The sequence below is a fragment of the Trachemys scripta genome, chromosome 7, assembly GCF_013100865.1.
Source record: "Trachemys scripta elegans isolate TJP31775 chromosome 7, CAS_Tse_1.0, whole genome shotgun sequence".
Classification (NCBI taxonomy): Eukaryota; Metazoa; Chordata; order Testudines; family Emydidae; genus Trachemys; species Trachemys scripta.
Window position 1 is genome coordinate 10914978 of NC_048304.1, and position 23444 is coordinate 10938421.

The window sequence follows — 23444 nt, forward strand, 5'->3', positions numbered from 1 at the left end:
TGGAAATATGGCATTTCATTTGTAAAACATTAGACTCTTCACTATTACCATAAGCATATTAATTAATATTCTCAAACCACCACCTTGAGATAGGGAAGTATTATTCATATTTTACTGATGGAGAAAATGAGGCATAGGGAGGTTAAGTGACTGTTTTCAAAGACACAGAGTAATTCAGTGGCAGAGCTGAGACTAGAAATTGTGAGTTCCTGGCTTTCATTCTTGTGCTCAGAGCAGTAGACCACATTGTCTCCCCACCTCAGTGGGGCCAGAAACAGCCCTGGAATAGTAATAGAAAACAAGATTTTTTCATTTTTGAAAAGGAGACAACCTAGAAACATTTCAAAAAATGGACAGCACAGTAAAATAAACAAATGCTGAAAGTGGTAAAGAACAATTTATAACAGGACTGTAGAAACAGAAGTTATACATAGCATTGCTTGGACCTCACAATAAAGAAACTCCCTTTATTTTGTACTAACAAAAAGGTAAGGAACATTTATTTGGATCTACAAACAAAAACTACCAGTGCTGCTTGGATTTTTATGACATTCATCATTCTTTTTAAAGCAGAGAAATTAGTAATAAAATATTTGAAATTCAATAATGTAGTAAAATGTCATTAAAAAAATCATGAATATACGGGGGTATTTATCAAGAAGATGTCATCAATTGAGGCAGTTAACTGATGGTACAACTATTTTCAGTTATATTTCATTATCTCTCTTCATTCCATTACTAACCTTAATTAAAACTGTTCCTGAAAGTATTTACTGAAGTTACAGATTCCTACATTTGGGGATCAAAATTTTACTTTCTGATGAATCACTGATGTACAAAATATATCTGATTATGAGGGTTTGAGAAAGTCTTGTTGATTCTCTTCAAAGCAGTCTTGTGTTTAAGAACTGTCAACATGGTGAAAAAAAAAAAAACCAGGAAAAATATCACCTCCTTTTTGCACACATTAGATATAGGAACAATATCACATTATAGCGATGAGCTGTATTACGTAAAGGGTCAGTTTTTCCTAACGCGCTTGTTAGTCTTCATCTTCATTTGTGCTGCCAACAAACAGCAGTAGGTTTTTCTTTGGGGAAACCTCCAAGAAATTTTCTTTTCCACTTGGATCCTCAGAAAGTCTTTGGGGTTCAACTGCATAATTTGCTCCTTTCTCTTGCAAAACTGTGTAGCTCGCAGTAGCCAATTCTTCGGGCTGTTCTGAAAGCCTAATTGCAGTCTGCATTTTCTTTCCTAATTCCTCTATCAGTTTTCCAGGAACAGATGTAGATTGTAAAGAAGCCTTCGATTTTTCATTACTAACATCTAACGTCAAAGTGTCTGTGTCTCGCCCTAATCCATTGCAGTCAATAAGTGGGGCTGTCCTCTCCTCTTGGAGTGTGCCTTGTAGAGAATTTATTTTCCCATCTTCACTGGTTGAGGACTCTTGTTCATCTGAATCAGAGCTTTCTGTCTCAGATGATGAAGTACTGCTTGATTCTTCAGAGTCACTCGTCTCCAATTCAGAGGAAGGCAGCTGTTGCTTGGAAACAGAGCTGACAGCTTTTAACTCACTTTCTTCCTCTTGTACCAGAAGTGCAGCTGATTCCAACTCTTCCAGCTCAAACCCTAAATGGGCCTTAGTTAATTTGGCTTTCTGTAGGGATTCAGCAAGTGCTGCCAACTTTTTTGACCTTTAAAAAAAAAAAAGAACAGAACACATTGTTAAACTCTAGAAACCAAATATTTCCCAGTTGATAATAAGTAGCAGGGAGCTAAACCTTTTTGTTATTCATTTTGTTTGCAAACAACTTCCTTCTTCAGTTACAGAATGGCAACAGAAAAGATACAGGAAACAAAGATAAAAATGATCCCTTGTTCACTTGAACTTATTCACTCCCACAAGGCTAGAAAAGCAGCTACGTAAATCGTCCCCTCAGCAAATTTACAGTGAATTTTTCAGAAGAAAGCGCACACTTCTTTATAAACTTTGGAGATACACTGTAATGAGAAACACCAACTGCAACTATGATGACGAAGCAACAGGAAATCTCTGCAGAGATGTTATCTATTTTGAATGTTGTAAAACTGCAGCGTTTGGCTACCCAAGGGGCTGTCATTAGCTGGTTTGAAGCAGCTTGGTAAGGCATGAATCCAGAGGGGACTAAGTCAATTGGCTTTGTTGTACCCCAAATATAAATAGGGTAAGACAATTTTCTCGCAGTATTACCAAAACTACAGTATATTTACAGAATATATTTTGTCAGGTTCTTCTCATTGGGCTACTTGCACTATTTTTAAACTCCTATTTTTCCCCTTTAATGCCCCTTAGTTATCTGATGCCTTCAGAATTATATTACATATATACCAACCTCTTATTACCATTTCATTCTTATCCTAATGGACACAAATTACCGTCAGTTAACATACTTCTCTAGTAAATGAGCACCTCCAAAACAGCAATGTTAACAAACCTGGGAAAGGTGGTACTGGACTTGGTTTTGTTCAACTGAATGACGTAATTTGCGAAGACAAAGTAATTCTATTAAATTTAATCCATTTAAATGCACAGAAAATGGGAAATTTGCAAAATACAAAAAAAAAAACAAAAAAAAAAAACCAAAAGAATGAAAGCAGGACACAGATTTTATGGCTAAGAGAAATCTCCTACATCTCTGTTACAAATGTGTCTCTCCTCTGTGCAAGTCTCACCACTTTACTCTAAACATTATTCACCCTAGGTTCATTCAATCCTGAATAGAAATAATTTCATATACTGTATTCTCAATGCTTCCTTTCTACCATCATTCTTCTAATCCCGTCTTCTTTCCCCTGCCCTCTCTAATTTCTTAAAACCCACCTCTTTAAGACGACAAATCTTCCCGTCTCATCTTTAATGAGTCTTACACCTTCCCTCGGCTGAACTGCTGATACATGCCAAATAAATATTTATGTTAGGAGTAAGAAAATATGTTGTGTTACAAAAACAAGGCTTACTGATATGAAAACCTAAGTGGTAAGTTTTAGACCAGTTTTTTTTTTTAAATGGTAGGTTAAAAATACAATCTTTGGGAAAACATTTGCCTATCGGTCTATTTTGAGCCATACATTTAGCAAATAAATGTTCATTAAGCCAAAAATAGTTCATTTTACTTTAAAAAAGCAACAACGCCAAAAATTTAGATTTAAGAACTGATCAGCTGACAATTATCTCAAACTAAGTTTTCCAAAAATGATCTTTCCTGCTATGTAAAATTAAAAAGAAAAACATGGTGCAACCATGTAACTTATTATGGGCCCTATTTCATATATGTGTTCTCTCTCCTATCACAGCAGCACCTGTGCACTTGTTTTAGGACATGTTGCAGAATAAAACAGTAGTAGATTTATTTTAAATTTATTTAGTATTGTACCTAAGAACAAACTAAACAAAAAAACTGCTAGACCCTTTAGGTAAGGCCTACAATAGGGGACAACAGACACGGTAGGTGAACTTTCAGGCTTAGCAAGCTCATTTAGTACAGCTGTAGCCGTAAAAATTTCTTCAAGTATTTGAAATTCAGCACATGCTTTACCAGAAAACTGTGCCATAAATTTATAAACAGAGAGAACAAAAAGTAAGAGAATGTCTTGAAATGTGGGAAAAAAGAAAACCAGGTATAAATAGCAAACATACATCCTGTTTCTTACTGTAGAGTTTTGCCTCAGACTATCAATCAACTTTTCACCACTTCCTGCAACAGCAGGTCTACTATAAATCCTGCAGTAACTGACTGGGTTTCATTTCCTCTGCCAAAACCTGCTAACCTGCAAGGCATGACACACTGACACTGGAGCAAGCAGCTGATAATGTAATACATAACTCCTGCAAGGCAAAAGTTAAAGCGCTTGTTCTCTCAGTTGAATGACTTTAAAGATCTTTATATTCTGCTTCCCAGGGGGGATAATTACTCAGTATAACATAGACTGTGCAATTTTTTTCTCCTAAAGGAATTTTATTTAAAAGGTGGGGGAAGGGGAATTTAATGCAGCTTCTTACACATTCTTACAGAGACAGTGTAACCTTTAAAAACAAATCTTGGATTGAAACGGATTATTTGTTAACTTTCTCCATTCAAACCAAAGAACTCAGAAATTCGTGTTTATGGAGAGTAATCCAAACCACATAAAAATTTAGAAACAATTAAAAAGCATTTACAGAAGCTCACAAATAAGCCACACACTTCTCTATGTAACGCCTGATGCACATTATCCAAAATTTTCATCAACTTTTTAATATACTAATTTACTTCATTAAATAATCCCAGTGCTGTTCAGTCATAACATTTTCCCCAAATCATCTTCAGCAACTTGCATTTTCCTTAAAAGTACAAAGTTACACAGGATCATAGGAACTGCCAGAGTGGATCCGATCAAGGGGTCCATCTGTCCTGTTTCTGCCAGTGAACAGTACCAATTGCTCCACCAGAAGGTGCAAAACGCCCTGCAAGTAGACTGTAATAAGATAACCTGCCCACCTGGTTTATTTCCTGACCCCACTATTGAGAGGTTGGTTTATGTCCTGAGGAATGAGGTTTTATATCCCTTCGGATCTCCATTTTTTATTTTTTTTTTTAAACGCTACATATTCTTGGTAACCATATAAAAATGCAATCCTTTTTCAAATGTTACTAAACTCTTGGTCTCAATGATAGTCTGAGTGCACAGACTAAATGTACACTGTGCAAAAAGTTCCCTTTATAACTTTCAAATATGCTGTCTTTTAGTTGCACAGTAACCATGACTGATGCTAAAAGGAGCAATGTTTTTCTCTCTGCTGACTGTTCTTCAAAGCCAGGCATGACAGCCCCTCCTTCCTCTCTTACTGCATAAAATTCAAGACAGCTGTTGTCACATGCAATGCCCTATATAATCTTATCCCCATATTTCTCTTCTCTCATTTCTTCAAACCCTTCTTCCCAATATTCTTTGTACTTCCTCTCGTCTTCCCATTCTTCACTTTCTGGTTTCTATCATCCAAATTCTTCCCTGCCAAGTGCACCTCCTCCACAGCCCCTTCAAATCACTCCTTAAACCCTCCTAGCCAAACAATCCCACCTCCCTCCTTTTTAATATTCTCCACACTCTCCCTTTTCGCAACTCCCAAGACTGCTAGCTCTTTATGGATGAAATATGTCGTATTTAAGTTTGTAGAGGGCCAGATAAATTTACAACACTCCATAAATTTTATTATTAATACATAATAATTATCTGTGCCCCAGAGTATCTAAAGCTCAGAGTTCAAGAAGAAAATAAATGTTTTGGCTCCTTCATTTGCATTATGCTACTTAACAAAAATGTAATACTATGGCTACAGAGAAAGGGTTTCTCTCTCTGAAGCAGGAAATACTTGTCCCCGCCACTCTTTACGCAGGTACAAGTACATACTAAACAGTGAGTCCACTTATGAAAGAGTTGGTGACTGAAAGGGGCAGGTCAGGAAGGAATACATACTTTCCTATAGGATAGGTACGAGACTGCAACAGAAAATATACTCACTCTCTGACAGCCTTGGTTTAATTCCTATGAACTGATCTACTTCAATAGTAATGTAATGAATTTAACTGATTTCCATTGCATAGCTGTTGCTAAAACATCCGTACTAACCCTTCACATTGAAAGTTTTACCAAAGTTGCTGAGAGATGACGTGTTCTCCACCTGCATCATGTGCTACAAGGGAAAGGAGATAAAAATGACACAATGGACCCCAATACTTTCTATTAAAAAAATAAAGTAGTTATGAGTACTCCGACTAGATTAGGAAATGCTTTCCAAAGACCAACAATTTCACCTGTCCCCTCCTGAACTATGCGGTTGATTTACTGTAACTCTTTATTTGTATGGTTCTGTGGAGCTGTCGGCACGCTTACGGCACATAAACACAAGGGCTCAGTTCCTGAGCTGTGGTCAAGAAGTTCTTGGCGCAGCTCAGGACAAGGTCGATGCGGGCGCAGACTTTAAGCTACTGTTGCACTCCCCTAATCCTGGGCCCATTTGCAGCAGCGTAGGGGCTGTTCTAAGTTCTGTTGACTGCCAGCAACCCCAAAGGGCTCTTATGGTAGGCAGGGATCATGAGGGTACAGAACCACCTTGGCTTCAGTAAGGGGATAGTAGCATCTGCACTATGGAGACTCTGACACTTAGTGATCCCTATACATGGGGGGATTCTAGAGCGGCAGTAATGTTAGCGTTGTTAGGACAGCTTTGTGCTGGTGGAGTGCTGCAAAATTGCCCTAACATACCTGAGGAATAGCCCAAGGAATAACATTTTTCTTGTCGTTGGACTGCATGCATTTCAGAACCCCACATCTACGAACGTGCATGATGTGTAATCACACAAAAGCAAGGAAACTCAAGAGTTCATACTGGCATCCTATTCTTATTCTGCTAAATGCAGCAGCTCGCGAGATTAAATGACACTGGAGTTGTATCTAAGAGCCCTGTGGTACAAACGTAAGTGGGATGACTGTATCAGCTTTACCACAGCGTGGCCTGCAAATGAAAAAATGGGTTTGTGCCTTCCCCCCCCTTCTTTATATCATGTACAAAGAAGGGCTTTGCCCCTGCTTGTCTTGTCTTCCCCCTTTTTCTGGAAGAGGGCCTGAGATCTGGAATAGGAGTTTGTTTAGCACTCACTTAAGGACTAAAAGATTCTTTCCTCCCAACTGTGTCAGATATTAGAGTTCAATAGATTTTCTATAGTCTGAAAAATCCCTCTTCCTTTCAGTTACTCAGATTTCATTTTCTTGGTGCATGTAATGTCTTACTCCTAGGAGTGCTCCAGTCGTCCATAGTCTCTTCCAGGAAAACTAGAGTGTACAAAACTGAACTTTCTAATTGTAAAAAACGAGCAGAAACCACTTCCCACTTTCAGGCCTTCTTCATATATCATAAAGCAGCATAAAAAAAGCACAATGGCTATTTTTCCTGTGTAGGTTCAGTTTAAATCTTCCCTGCAATTGATTGATCGTGCTGCAATGTTAGCATTATTTAAACTTGATTTTTTTGCACGCTATTGTCTTTGTTTTATGAATGGTAGATTAAAACAGAACAATGAACAGAAGCAGTACAGAAACACCTGATGACAATGCATCTGAATCAAGAATAGGCTGACTTCATCAGCTGCATACTTGATATTTGAGATAGGTTGGAAAGGAGGTATCAAGAAAAACAAGAACTTCCTATATTTTTAAGAAGCAGATTCCATAAATGTTACTTAGGGAGTTTCTCAGATCTATATTTTTTGTATTGTTGTATAGAGTGCAAAAACTCTATTGTCTATATTGTATTTAAGGTCTCTAGGACATTTTTCCACAAGCATACTTTCTTAGCTATCATCACATAAAAACACACAAACTTTCTGATAAAAAGTGTTTTGTTTTTTTTAAATTTTCACCTTTTAAAGTCCTTTTGCTAAAGCAATCGTGTAATCACTTTCATTGATCTGAAGAATCCCAAGCTCAAAACATAAAGAACAATGTGAACAGAAGATTTTCAACCGTGACAACTGGTTAGTTAGATTCTGGATTTGTGATAGAAAGGGTGCCTTTTGGGGGAAGAAGAGGAGAGAGAGAAAGAGAATGACTCCTGATAATATGGAAAGGAAATAATGTAACTCCTCACCAAACAAAGACAAACCCAACCTGCATTTAAAGTTCGTAAAGCAAAAGTAGGTCTCATCTATCTAAGAATATTTCCTTTATTCTGGATATTCTTTAAAAGGAAAAATATCCTATAGCAAGATCCCAAATTCTGAGCATAGCTGAAGAACCAAGAAGCAAATAATCTACTAAAATACTACTGTATATACATTCTCTGAATTGTAGAAGAATTAAGGCAAGTAAAAATCTGATGGTCAGTTATGCAGCTGCCATCAGGGGAAAAAGTTTCTCTCTTCTATTTAAGAGAGAAACAGAACTAAGTAGTTGTTGGCACACACCTGTCAATTCATTTTATTTTTAAGGAAACAATCCACTAGCAAGGAGAATTGAATCTCAGGAATCCAGCAAGAGAGAGAGCATGGCAGTACACCTCTACCCCGATAGAACGCGACCCGATATATCACGAATTCGGATATAACACGGTAAAGCAGCGGGGAGTCCCGGGTCCTGTAAAGCGCCACCCAAGCCCCGCTGCTTTACTGCATTATATCCGAATTTGTGTGGAGCCCCAGGCCTTTTAAAACCCCACCCAAGCCCCGCTGCCGGAGTTCCGGCGGGGATTTAAAGGGCCTGGGGCTCCCTGCAGTGGCTGGAGCACCGGGCCCTTTAAATCACCACCGGGGAAGCCGGTCCGAGTCGGTATGCCGTACCGGACCGAACCCGATATAACGCGGTCTCACATATAAGGCGGTGAGATTTTTTTGGCTCCCGAGGGCCACGTTACATCGGGGTAGAGGTGTACTAGAAACCTGACTCAGTGGAAGACAGCTAAACCACACTGCAGAAATCACAGTACAGGACACTTTCCCAAGCGAGACTGTGGATTTAGTTTGATAAATTGTACAGGTTAAAACAATAGCCCAGAGAACAGAAGTGACCATAAGTCATGAATAGAATGGGGGATATAGTGCAGAGTTTAGGGATCTGGTAAACATGCCCTGCTGTTTCCAAGACCTTTAGAATAGTATTTAAGATGAAAGTAACAAATATTTTAATTCTTCAATAACGATTAATGAAATCTCGTGATTACTTGCAGATATGTTCATTCAGTATGCACATTTGTGGTAATATCTTATTATGGTAATAGTGATCCTACATAAACATGCATAATAGATATTTAAAGCATTACACATGGTAATTATTAGTTGTCAAGATGCCAATTGCATTGGGAAAATGTTTTTAACTGCAGGTTAAATTGATAATAGGCACGTTTTATTTAATGTACAGCATTGATAAATAGACAGCAGAGACTTGTCCATACACCTGACGTAACAACTGGAAGACAATGCTGCAGTATATCATCATTACATTATAAAACAGCTTTGATATGCTAGGTGCTTTCCAAATATGCATGAAGCAAGTGACTCTGCCCCACACAGCTTATCTACTAAAAAGACAAAAACAGGTGAGTGTGGGGGAAATCAATACAGCACACAAGTAAGTAAGTAAAGATGTAGGAAAAGGAAAAGAATGTTGAGAGGAGAAGAGAGAAAAGGATGGAGAGGGATATGGGGAGCAGAGTGAGAGGCCAACAACAGGAGGGCAATAATGGAGGGGGAAGGAGGAGCCTGAAAGCAAAGCACCAATAAGCAGACAGAAACAAAATGTCTCACTGTTCCAATTAAGGTGCAGTCTGCTCATATGACTGGAGTAAAGGGGATTTAAAGATACCCATTGCCTCACTGCAGCTAATACTGCTCCCAGAGGCTGACTTTGCTTCAACAGCTTCTGTTCTGTCTCTTGCAGCTGATGTGGCTTGGGGAGTTAAAGGGCACTTGGAACCTAGTGCCCATATAGTTGTCCTCTTTGGCCACATCCAGGGGAGTGAACTGCCCAGGTCTCCTCCCCAAAAGTTGCTGGCAAAGCACCTGCCTGTTTTATGGAGATTATTTTTATCATTTTTCGGAGGGGGAATGATCTGGAGAGTTATAGTTGCTGAAGATAAGTTCTGTAGGGAGGCAGGGAGAAGACACCTCCTACAAAGTGAGCCTGGATATAAAATATAAAGAATACATGCATAATTTGAGGCATCCATCCTGCCTGGGAATCCCTTGTTCGTAGTTTTTCCTAGATATTAATTTGCAGCAAAATAAAAGTAAAATGATGCACAACCTGCCTTTCTGAGTAACATATCCACCAACCAGAAATAACACTACATAGGAAAAACTAAAAGAACACAGGAACTACTGCAGCAGGCCTTTCAGCCCTTGCAGTAGATTGCCCTGTGTAGCAACACTCTTGGTTTAGTGATTTAGCCCAAGTAGCAAAACTACCCGAAAGAGTTAAAAAAATCAGTTAGCAATAAATATTCTCTATCAGTGGTTCTCAAAGCCGGTCCGCCGCTTGTTCAGGGAAAGCCCCTGGCGGGCCAGGCCGGTTTGTTTACCTGCCGCGTCTGCAGGTTTGGCCAATCGCGGTTCCCATTGGCCACGGTTCGCCGCTCCAGGCCAATGGGGGCTGCAGGAAGCGGTGGCCAGCACATCCCTCGGCCCATGCCTCTTCCCGTAGCCCCCATTGGCCTGGAGCGGCGAACCGCGGTCAGTGGGAGCCGTGATCGGCCAAACCTGTGGATGCGGCAGGTAAACAAACCGGCCCAGCCCACCAGGGGTTTTCCCTGAACAAGGGCGGACCGACTTTGAGAACCACTGTCCTATCTAATGCATGGACATTTAACCATGCAACTTACATCATCACCATGGGAGTTACCCAGCTAAATTACAGCGTGGAATATTTACACCTGTGTGTATAATAAACACAATGGCCAGGCTGGTACATCAGGCTTTGAATGCATAGCTCAGTGACATTTTGCTACTAAATGAAACAGAATAAAACTTCTTCATGTGCAGATAAAAGCGCCACCTTAATGGTTTAAAAAAACCCACACACACAAAAAGATTATTCTACTGCAGCGTACGTTTGGCATGGCATTTTACAGATACATAAAAAGACAGTTTCACTATCCTGAGAAGTTTACATTGTAAATTAGCCATAAGGGCCCAGGATGGCACAATACATGCATAAAGCAACAGTGGTTTTTTTTATAGCTATTCATTTATTGAGGTAGTTTTAACAGGTTTACAAATCCGTGCCATCCAAATATCAGGGACAAAACAATAACCATTACAACAGTGAGTGTTTGTTTAGAGAACCATTATACAGTAACAGACTCTTCAGATCTCTCTATTTAACCGGGTGCTACCAGATTACAGGTGAGCACAACAGTGCATTCTTACTACCTATGCTTGCTAAGTCACACTGAGTTGCTGTGTGGTGCGTGGATGCTGTCATGCTGGATCGCACAAATCACATGGCTAATGTGATTTTACATCGATGTTTCCTAATATTCTGGACAAATTCTGTAACATTAGTCTGATTCTGCTACTATTTCCCACTTTCTTCTGCTTTCATTGGAGAAAGAGCCTAACTACATTACAAAAACAACCAAACCGGGGGATCTAGTTGCAACAATGTTACCCCCAATCCCGGGTGCAGCATGGTTTAACCTGTTGTGTGGACAGGACCTGACTAGACTGTAACCAAGGTTTAATAATCAGACTAAAGCCTTAGCTATATTTCATTATGTGGTCCTGTTACAAATAATGCAGTTAGGTTGAATCTATACAACAGGTTTTAATTGTGTTGTGCCTGGAGTAGGGGGACAACCCTGCTGGGAAACCCCTAACTCAGTTGGTTTTGTAGGGCAGACGAGCCCTATTTTAAATTAAGCCCTAAATTTAAACCTGCATTTTAAATGTTTAAAGAAAAGGCAGGCAAGCCTCACAGATGTGGCAGACTGTCCCTGGGTAGAGTCTTCTTCACATAGTTTCCCAGGGTTCCACCAACTGGGAAAATGAGTGTGTCACATTGCTAAGCAGCCATCCCCCATGGCAAGCCTGCAATGCCTCGATGTGCATTCAAATACAACATGACATCACGCTGTGCCCATCCGTATAGCTGACTGATTTACCAAGGGCAGTTATTTAACTTATCGCCACTCTACGGAGGATCTGGACTCATGAGATTCACCTTAAGAGTGAAGTAGCTGCATTATCAAGCTAAAGGCGATGTGCGTCCTGGATTGCAGAGCATTTCCAATCACCCAAGTTTTACACCATTATTGTACAAGTTACTGAGGTTTAGTGAAAAACGGGGTGAAGACAAATTGCTGCTCTTGGTACGGCCTGTCACAGTTCAGACTTCCATGCACTACGGAAGTGAGCACACCATATCTGCTTCGATATATAGATAAAAGAGTCGATGGCAGAATAGCGAACTTGTCAGGCCTGGAATCAGTTCAGAATCATACCAAGCTGCATTGCTCACCACTGCCCCATTATTCCTTGAGTAGACACATCATACATCTTAAGCCTCCTCCAGTCTTAATCTTGTTCTCTCAGTGGTTCCAGTCATGTTTTCAGTGATACGTCTGTCCCCGTGGCATAAGGAAGGTGAGATGAGAGTGTGTAAATTTAGTGTTTCGGAAAGATGATGAAATAACAAATCAACCTATAAAGGACAATGAAGTTATTTGCTTAGCCACCACACAGGTAGAGCACAGACAGCAGTAGGATCATGTATGTTTCAACATGATTCATCAATGATGAATAGAAGTCAAACAGATCTCAGCGCATCTGCAAAGGGTCGGCCTCTTTGCACTATTATTTCCTGTTCCCAAGAACCTGGCTCTCAAAGGAGCCAGCCTGCCATTGTCTAGGTTTATACTCTTAGGGAGAATGAGATAATGTCGACGTTAATTTCGCACAGGAACTTTGACGAAAATTAATTTGCATATGGCAAGACATCTCATAGCTGGGCTCCTTTGAAACAGAAGGCTCGGGCACAGTGATAGTTGACCATGTTATCATGGGAGGAAAGGGCCAGAAGGGAATTTGATTCTTGAATGAAACAGATGGCAAAATAGCCATAGGTATTTGAAAGGAAAATAAATTAGTTGTCAATCTAAAAGTACGACATAGGTGCTTCAGCAGCCAAAACTGTGATTGGAAGATATCATACCGTTCTTCTGAGAATATCCCTTGAAGCTGATAATGAAAAGCTGGCCCCCTAGGGCAATACTATAAGTTACTACAGTGGCATATTTTGACATCTAGAAAGAAGTACTCAACACTCCAAGACTACTTAAAAGACAAAGGGGATGATAAATTAAGGATAGTATACGGTCCTTAGAAATTAAACTGAAACAGTAAAAGTTCCCTCCAAATCTGGAAAAACAGTTCCAAGCTGCTGGGAAAGGAAAATCAACATTGATTTAATTACTGAGATACAGAATTGAAAGAGCTCAATTAGATTTCAATAAAATACAGACGTAAAATGATCATAAAAAGAGCAGGCTTGATCAGGTACTATTAAAATGAAATATAAGTGTTAATGATGATGGCATGCAAAAGCAGACCCTTCATTAATATGGACGAAAAAGCATAAATAGCCCAACAACGGCAATTACTGCAGGGTACATTTTCAGAAAAAAATCCTTACAAATGAACATTTAACTATAACAAGAAACGTCAACTTCCCGACACCATCTATTTGCTGATCTTATTCTTTATAAAGCACTGGGTTACAAACAATAAAAAAACCTTAAAAATATTGCTGGAGATAAACCTTTGACTCAATTATACCTTTTGGCATATGCCTTTTACATAAGAGGCCATCTTTCCATGCTGCTCTTTACAATTTCAAGGTTATTCCAAATTAGTCCTTCAAGAAAGGCTATGTCTACACTAGAAACTTCGAAGTGTGGTCACGTGCGAGCGCTGGGAGAGAGCGCTCCTGGTAATCCACCTCCACGAGGGGAACAGCTCCGAGCGTGGCTCGTAGCGCTCGGAGCCTGTCCACACTAGTGCTTTAAAGCACTCAAACTTGCTGCGCTCAGGGGGGTGATTTTTCACACCCCTGAGCCAGCAAGTTAGAGCGCTATAAAATGTAAGTGTAGACAAGCCCTTATACTTAGCTACTCAGCCACTGGCACGCTAATCAAATAGTTTAAAAAGAGTAAGCACAGCATTAAGGGTATGTCTTCACTTCTTGTTTAGACGCGATAAATCGATCCCCGAACGCGCTCCCCGTCGACTCCGGAACTCCACCACAGCGAGAAGCGGAAGCGGAGTCGACGGAGGAGCCGCAGCAGTCGATCCTGTGCCATGAGGACCCAAGGTAAATCGATCTAAGATGCGTCAACTTCAGCTACGTTATTCTCATAGCTAAAGTTGAGTATCTTAGATCGATTCTTCCCCCCACGTCCCCCAGTGTAGACCAGCCCTTAGCCAACAAATATGCCCTATATTGCTTATTAGGGCCTAAAAATTCTGTATATTTAGCTTGTTTGCTCTGAAATACAAAAATCACATTAGGCAGCCTGTGAATCTGTACTGGAAATGTTTATAGATAATCTGAATCAACCACTTTGCATGGCTATACGTTATCGATATTGTGATCATGATATGATCTTACGTTTATACAGTTCTTTTCATCCCAAAGTATTGTACAAAACAAAATGATATACCAGCACAAACTATATCTAGGTTTCATTTTATCCATTGCTGGGAATATAGACACCTCTAGCATGAAACATGTCTACTATTTAACAGAGCACAACAGTATACAAACGGAGGCCAAAGAACCCCAAAACAGCCAACTGAAACTGGAGTTGAAACTTTTAAGTAGGCAGAATGTAATTACTGAGTTGGAATGTGCTAAAGACACAATGATATCACTAGCTTACAAAGAATAACAGTTGTTCTTTAATGAACGCAGGGGGGCACGATCTGTTTTACATCCTCCCTGAAACATGGCATGTCCAACAGCACAACGCCCTCTAGCACACCAAAAAAATACTGACAAAGAGAAAATGGTAGCATTTACTGAATCACCAACACCGCTTCCAGCAGTTCTTACTAAATCTGTTCCCCAGAGATCTCCCATCCAAGTAGAGACCTACTATGAGTCTACTTAGCTTGTGAGATCTGACAGGATCACAGAATGGGGTGATATGGCTAAAGGCTGATATTATAAACACAAATAATATGTGTGTTACATATTTATTACACATTTTTCACAATAAGTCAGAAACAAATAATATTTTTACTGACCATAAAAAACAAAAACAAAAACCAAAACAGCCTACCCAAACCAAAAAACCCAAACCAAAACATCCTACTAAATCTTATCAGTGAGTTCAAGAGAGAAGGTAGGTTTTTTAAAGATTATAAAACTGTAGCTGAAACGAAAACTGAACTAAAGTTTACACTATTTACCACATTATCTGCAGTAGAAGGAAAAGACAGAAGAGTGTAAACATGACATGCATACTGCAATATTTGTTCATATGAACTAGGGTTAAACCAATCACCATCTTCATGGGCAGGTAGTAATTCATTCCCAGTAATTGGAGTTTTGAGCTTCCTCTGGTAGTATCAACTGTTAGAATAACATGGGCCTAGCCAATATAAATTTCCTGTGACTGCAGGGAGCAGAGACTGGTAAACTTTCATCCTTCCCATCATCTCCTATGAATGGGGCTTATGTTTTTTAATTGTTTCCTTGAGAGTAGCCCTTAGAGATACAGGAGAGTATGCTTCAACCCACTTCTACTATAAATCTAGGAGATCCAAAAGAGAAACAATATAAACTGGAGCATCGTGTTCAAAAAGACACCTAGAGAATTAACTTCTCTCCCTGTACATGGAGGGCTGTATTCCATAATTTTAAACAGTTTAGATTAAAGGAGATTCCTTTTCAAAGCAAGAACCAATCATCTGGCTTTAGAAAATGGAAACTGAACTTGCCCCTTTTAATATGAAAAACTGACTAAAGTGGAAGAATCCACTGACTCTGAGGGGCACAAGACCTGGCTTCCATTTTGAAAGTCCTTTTCCAAGGGAGCATAAACTGGCTCTGAAATTAAGATGGCGATGACAAGGAAGGCAGAGAAAAGGAAATGTACTTGTTACAGTCTAACTGGCAGGACTGTAAACAAATTGGTGGCTCAGAGCACCAAACTTTGTGAAACAAAATCTGAAACGCAGTACCATTGCTTCTATTCAGTAGCGTTGTTTCGTGTTAAAGAGTTTGCCTGGTTGTCTCAAATGATTGTTGTCTCCCTCAATGGTAATTCTGAAATTCTACAGTGCTCCTTTCACACCAACTCTAAAGACTAAGCTTTAGCCAAAGCACGTTTATAAATATTAAGAAAGGATAAAGCTTTAAGATGTAACATTTTAGTTTCATTACTTGGATTTTCCCATAAGGGGAAATAAAATGTATCCATATATTAAAATGTATTAAGTATAAGTACGTCAGACAGCAACCCACAATCCCTTCTACATCTCTTGAGCCATCTTTATATAGGCTTTGGTCTCCACCTTGTATCTCTGGTGTTCTTTTTTATGACATAGCACTCCTAACACAGTATAGTATGTACTGTGGGTGCTGTACCAGGAGACCAAAGGCATCCAAAGGAAGCATACATTTCAATCCCAGAAAAATGCTAGTGAAGTTATGACTAATAGTTCTGCCAGACTGCTACTACTACCTTTAATCCTGACAAAGGAAAAAAGCCTCCATCCTTCACAACCTGTTACCCTGGATTCTTCAGTAACATGCACATTTAAAATGGAGGTGTGCCAAACCTTACCAGTTTACCAATCCCTGATAGAGGGGAGGAGTCCATCCATTCCCATCTCAGAACAGCCTAAACAGCATTGCTAGCTACTGTCTTTTTGATCTGTGTTTGTACAGCACCTAGCACAATGGGGTCCTGATCCATGACTAGGGCGCCTAGGTGCTACAGTAATACAAATAATGAATAATCATCATACTCTTTTGCACCTAAAATGGTTGATGGTCTGTTCCCTTGCTGGCTGACCATAACAGGGGAATTTGCTGGCCATCTCGTGTTTACACCTAGAGCTGCTGGCCCACACTCGATGCAGCTGACCTAGAGCGGTAATTGTTGAGAGAGGGAGTCCCCAGGGAATAGTGGCTAATAGGCGTTAGGCCACAAACTGCAAATCATCATCTCAGCACATTATTAATAGAGAACTTTCACCCTTTTCCTCCTCTCACTCCATCCTCGTTCACACTTGTGGTTTATGGTGGAATCACTGCCAAAGGGAGAGACCAAGCCAGCTACTGACAAAGTTGAAAACAGAAAAGGAAGATGTTATCTGCCTGCAGAACAGCTTCCCCCTTTGATCACAGCTGCACACTCCACCTGCTTAAAAAGGCAACAACTACACAGGCTCATCATTCCTGTAGTCAAAACAGGAGAGTCAGCAGAGATGTGCTGACTGAAAAGGCACGATCCAAATCTTTGAGCCCTCTGAAGGCAAACAGGAACTGCCTCCTCGCAACTTTGGAAAATCAAAGCCCAAGCCTGAGGGGAGAGAAGTCGGCTTTCTTCTTCCCCCCCCCGTTTACCCATGGCAAGGTGCATTCAGACACTGCCTGGAGGAATACGAGCTAAAGAAAAGTGACGGAATAAAGAAAAAACAACAGAGATGAGAAAGGAAAAACATCAAAGGAAACTGCAGCCAGCAGCTGGGAAGAGAGATTAAATCCCTTATTAAAAAGCAATGTTTTACAGGGTTTGCTAAAACATGTATAAAGAGGAGTTTCCAACTATTTGTCACTTTTACAAGCCTGCAGGGCAAATAGGTTGTTACGTGAAGCCTCGACTCTAGTCAGTATTCTATAGTACATGGGTAGTATTATTTATAAAGAACCCTAGATGTACTTGCTGTGACAGGTATGGGTTTTAAAGAGGATACAATCTACATGAAGTATGGTATTTCAAGATTCCATTAAAAAAGGGAAAACATATGAAAGAACAGGCATTGCAACAATGACAGATGAGACAAAAGCTTATGGAAATGCACACAACTTGTTAGCTACTGTTTTTAAATCAGGGCCCCACGATCTAGTAGTTAAGTCATAGCAATTTGAGTCAAAAGACCAGGTTCTAGTCCCAATATAGGCATTAGCTTTCAGTGGGACATTTGACAAGTCACTTATCCGTTCTCTAAGTTTTCTTCTCTGGAGAAAGCGATAACACTTTCAGAGGTTTTTAAGGCCAGAGGGGACCTAGGGACAAATGATTATCTAGTCTGACCTCCTGGATAACACAAGCCAAAGGACCGCACCCCAATAATTTCTACATCAAGCCTATAACTTCTGTTTGAGCTACAGCATATTTTTTAGAAAGATATTTGGTCTTGACTTATAGACTGCAAATGATAGAGAATTTACCATGTCCCTAGGTAGACTGCTCCAGTAGTTAATTACCTCACAGTTAAAAACAGACGAATTCAGAGGAGATAAGGTGCGTATCGTCAGTTTCCAACCACTGGATCTTGTTGTGCCTTTTTCGACTATATTGAAGAGCCTTCTACTATCAGAAACCTCTTTGGCGTGTAGGTACTTGCAGAACATGACCAAGTCACCTCTAATCTTCTCTTCCATAAACCACTGAAACTTTTTAGTTCATGTATTTTCCAGACCTCTAATCATTCTTGTAGTTTTTTCCTGAATCCTTTCCAATTTTTTAACATCCTTTTTGAATTGTAGACACCAGGACTAGTACAGTATTTTAATAATGGTTTCAATAATGCCATATACACAGGTAATACCACCTTCCTATCTTTACCTGATGTTCCCCTGCTTACATACCCAACTAGTGCATTCACCCTCTACAGCATTGCAGTAAGAGCGCCTGTTCAGCACGTTATCTACCAAGACCTCTAAGTCCTCTTTAGAGTCATAGTTTTCCAGGGTATGGTCTCGAATCTTAAAATGTGACCTCATAGAAGGAGATGATACAACCAGAAACCCACTTGGAGAGGTTTTGGATAGAAACAGAGGCCCCTTTAATTCTGTCTGTGAAAAAAGAGGCCTAAAGGGCTTAGCCCTGTCCAATTAAAAAGCCAGCACCACCATGATTGATATGAAAGTCTAAGGTCACCTTCACTAAAAACCAGGGATTTGGCCAGAGACGTATCTTTTCTTTACAGAAAACTATGTAGGGGAGATCGGCCATTAAGGCTCCTAACTCACCAATTCTCCCAAAAGAAGTGATAGTTTCTAAAAATAAAATCTTTACAGAAAAGTGCAGAAAGCAACACTTAGCTAGTGGCTCAAAGGGAGAGTTCCTCAGAAAACAGAGATCCAAATTCAAGTCCTATGAAGAAGTGGGTTCCCTGAAATTGGAAAAAAGGTTAACTAACCCTTCAGTGAAATTGGAAATGGTGGGGATAACAAACATTGAAAACCCCTCAACGGGGGAACAGAAAGCTGTGACAGCTGCTAAATGAACTTTAATAGAGCTCAGAGTGAGACCCAATATCGTCAAACTGAATAGGTAATCCAAAATGCCTGAAAGAGAAGGATCGAATGGGGACAAGTGCCACTGGCTACACCAATGGTGGAATCTCTTCCATTTCTGCAGAGAGGTTTTTCTAGTTGACACTTTTCTGATATTAAATGAAACCTCTTGAATCTCTCTCGTACAGGAGACCTCTATGATGGTTCCTGTGGATACCCAGGGTTGTGAGGCACCTCGCTACCACCTGCTCTTAACACAAGACAGCCTTGTCCGCACCTGATGTGGGTCAGCTCCCCAACTTCACTGGCCACAGGCAACCCAAGCACTCCCCTCAAGGCTTCACGGGCCCCGCTGTCACTCTACAGCAGAGGTCCCCAAACTGGAGGGCGCACCCCCCCCCGGCGGGGGGTGGGGGAGAGGCACAAAGGAACATTGGGGGTGGTGCGGCCACCCAACCCTACCCGCCCCCAGCTCTGCTCCTGGCCCTGGCCCCAGCCTCGGTGCAATTCTGCACTTGTCTGCAGTCCCGACTGCAGCTCCGACCCTGTCCCCATCCCCATCCCCTGGCCATGGTACCATTCCTTGCCCAGGGCCGAGTCTGGGGGCAGGGCAGGGAGCAGAGCCGCACCCAGCCACGGGCCCAGATGTCAGTCCCCACTGTGGCCCAGCTGTGGCTCCGTTTGCAGCCCAGGGCCTTGGCTAGAGACAGGATCTGGAGCAGAGCTGCCCCCAGCCATGGGCCTGGCTTCCGGCCCCCACAGCAGCCCGGATGTGGCTCCACTCCCACTCCTGACCCCAGCCTCAGCCCTGAGCCATGGCTCTGTTCCCAGCCCTGGCCCCGCTCTTGGCCCCAGACCCACCCCCAGCTGCATCCCTCTTACTCCTGTCCGTGTCTGATCCCTCGCCCTGGGAGCCACAGCCCCACTCCTGGTTGGGCTGGGGGGGAAGATGGGGGCTGGGGCGCAGACGGGGTAAGAGAGGCATGACCCTTAAAAGTTTGGGGACCACTGCTCTACAGATTAGTGATCTAGTGACTGGAACCCTCGAGCTCTCCGACAATCTCCCTAAATCATCTAACCTCTGACCCACTGGACACTAAGTATTCACCAATCTGCTGCTTTCAAAGAAGCGGTACACAGCAGCTTACCAGTTTCACCCCAGATCACCCCTCCACTTAACTCACGGGACTTAAATTTGTTTATGGTGAAGAGGTTTATTTAAGAAACCATAGATATTCAAGTAGTAGCAAGTAAAAGTACTGGAAACAAATGGTTACTTATAAAATAAAATCATAACAAGAATTCTAGAGCCTAGACTTAATTAACAAGTTACTCATGTCTTGTATAGTATTGCTCACCCAAAATCCTTGCTGCGCTTTTCAATCAGGCTGTGACCTTCCTTTCATGAGACAAACACGTTGTCAGTTTCCCTCCTAGGTGAAGGATTCACTGTGTCTTTTTGCACTCAGCGATACCAGACCAATCCTTTGTCTTTATTCATATATGGGACATTCCCCTGCTGTTAGTTTTCTCCTGTATATTTCCTCTCTTGTCGATTTCACAATCACTCAAGTCAAACCTGGCTCAGTATGCAAATAGATATACAACACACAAATGAGCGACTCTAGAACCTGATGAGGAACAACATTAATTTGTTCAGACTGAGTTTGCTGGAGGTGTAAACAGGTCTCAGCCATCCTTAGAAGCAGCACAGTTGTAACCTGTGAAGTGCAACAAAGGTGCAGGATGCCATGTGACCTGGAAGCAGCAAACATGTCCTGGCTATTGTCTGTGGGCTTATTTGAACCTGTGAAATCAGGTTAATTAGCATCATACATCTGTCTATTGGTAGGTAAACTCTGGACGTTGTAGCACCTAATGTGGCCACTGGGTGGGGCCATAAGGAAAAGGAGGGGAGGCACCAAGATTGGTCATACCAGGAGGAAGTCAGAGTGACAAGTCTGCTTGCATCTTGGACTTTCTCTCTCAGAAAAGATGTCAGGAGAAGTAGCTCTTGAAGAAGTCCCCCCCAAAGAAAAATTACAAAAACTACTATAACTAGTAGAAACTAAAAGGGCTAATTAAAACGTAAGCAACAAATGTTAAGCTAGAAAGCTATTCCCTAAGGGAAAACAGCTACGAAGCGGGCACCACAAGATGCTCCATCTCAGATCAAGGCGTCTGAGAAGGAACTGAGGGCGGTTCATCAGACATTGCGCCCTACATATATCCTCTGTACAGGGCATGAGGTTAGCTAGGGTGCACGTGCGGACTCAATGGGCACTGCTACAAACAGTCTCTGATCACAGGCACATGTGCACCTGAAGTGGAGCACTCACAGTCAAAGAATCCTGACTGCTGAATCCAACAGGCTAATAGCTGTGAACATCTGCACATTCCTAAATAATTTGAGAATCCTAAAAAGATCGAATTAATTTAATTTTTTAAAATAAATTAATAAATTATTTTATTTCACATATGCAGACACAGGCACAACCTGGTACCACTAAGAAGTTCGCAACGCACAAAGCTTAACAAAATCATGTTCAGAAACAATTTTACCTGTAAATCCTACTTTCTGAATTTCGCTTCTCTTTTCTATAGTACTACAGAAGTGTCCTGGCAAACAGGATTGCACTGTTCATACCTCCCATTAAGTTATAGGACTGGTCTGCACTACAAAGGTAGGTCGATTTAACTACATCTCTCAGAGCTGTGCAAAGTTTCCTGTGTGATGTAACCAAGCCGATCTAAGCTCTGGTGCGGACACTGCTAGGTCGACGGAAGAACCTCTTCCAACGCTGTGCTGCTGTAGGGTAACTAAGAGCAGGTCTACTCTACAAATTTATAGCAGCACAGCTGCACGGCTGTAGCACTTCTGGGGAAGACACTCTACGTCGACGGGAGAGAGCTCTCCTGTTGGCTTAATAACTGCACCTCCGTGAGAGACAATAGCTATGTTGATGGGAGAAGCTCTCCCGCTGACATAATGGTGTCTACGCTGGTGCATAGGTGGGTATAACTATGTTGCTCAGATTAGAAAGATTATTCACACCCCTCAGCAACATAGTTCTACCACAGTAATCCCAGGGCTAAATCTTGTGATTGAAACATTGCATTTTAGCCACTCTGGGAAACTATTACAATGTCACAAATAGAGGATTAGAAATGTATGAGAGAGAAATAATAAAAGTAGGTGAATTTAAAAAAAAACAACAACAAAGATCTGGTTTTTAATCAAATATCCTGAAAGTAATTAAAAATCACATCAAGGAAAGAGAATTTCAGAAATGTGACATGATCAGGGTAGTTTCTAAATAAAACATTTTTCAAAGTTTTCCAGGAAGTGTCAGCAACTAATAAAAGATTTATTAAATATGTAAGGTTTATAGATTGATGAATAGTTCCACAAAGATAACTTCTAAAATATTGTTAAATACTTGTTTAGAAATCTTTGAATATTCACATAAAATCACAGTACAATACTTCACAAACTTAGAAAGCATTACATTTTATGACACCCTGGCCTAGATTTTGCAAATGCTTATACTTGTGCTTCGCTATTTCAGGAAAGCGGTGTTTGCATAAGCTGCATTCAGGTTCCCTGTGCCAGAAGAACAGTAAAGATAAATGGCTTAGGTTTTGTCTACACTGGCAACTGAACAACAAAACTTTTGTCATTCAGACGTGTTAAAAAAACACTCCCTGAAAGACAAGTTTTGCCAATGAAAAGCGCCGGTGTGAACAGCGCTTTGTTGCCAGAAGTGCTCTCTCCTGCCAACGAACAGCCGCTACACTGCGCGCCTTTAAGCAGCATGGCTGTAGCGGCGCAGCCATGTCGCTAAAAGGTGCGTAGTGTAGACAAAGCCTTAGTAAGTGGAAAAGCAAAGCAAGATAGCAAGGAATGGGCATAGGGCAGTACTAGGGTGACCAAATAGCAAGTATGAAAAATCTGGACACCCCCACCCAACACACCTAAAAAAAGATAATTGCCTATATAAGACAAAGCCCCTAATATCGGGACCAACCTGATAATATTGAGATGTCTGGTCTCCCTAGGCAGCACTGGGGCTCAGAGAACATTCCAGAAGTAGGAAAAAGAGAGAATAACAAAGTTAGAGAGAAAAGGTGGGCGAGGTAATATCTTTTATTGGACCAACTTCTGTTGGTGAGAGAGACAAGATTTCATGCCACATAGAGCTCTGCTTCAGGTATGGAAAAGTTACTCCCAGCGTCACAGCAAAATGCAAGGTGGAACACATTGTTTAGCATTAGTAGCTAGCATAAGTAGTAAGGGACCATTCAAGGTAGAGTGGCCTGTTAGCACCTGCAGTGAGTCATAGGACAAAAAGAGGGGGTTAATATGTTACAGACTATTGTAATAAACCATAAATCCAAGGTGTCTT

The 23444-nt window shown here is 41.0% G+C and overlaps 1 protein-coding gene across 3 annotated transcripts in view; it reads right to left on the reverse strand.

Annotated features, from left to right (window-relative positions):
- Window positions 1–384: 384 nt before the first annotated feature.
- Window positions 385–23444, reverse strand: part of SHQ1 (SHQ1, H/ACA ribonucleoprotein assembly factor) — a 97348-nt gene continuing 74288 nt past the window's right edge. For 2 of the 3 annotated variants that reach the window (XM_034776450.1, XM_034776451.1), the window contains exon 12: window positions 385–1694. In XM_034776450.1, coding sequence (XP_034632341.1) covers window positions 1043–1694 — 652 coding nt within the window. In that variant the 3' untranslated portion in view covers window positions 385–1042. Of the gene's footprint in view, window positions 1695–4278; window positions 4484–5646; window positions 5711–23444 lie in introns of those variants that run through there. The other variant, XR_004646512.1, reaches the window with a different exon arrangement.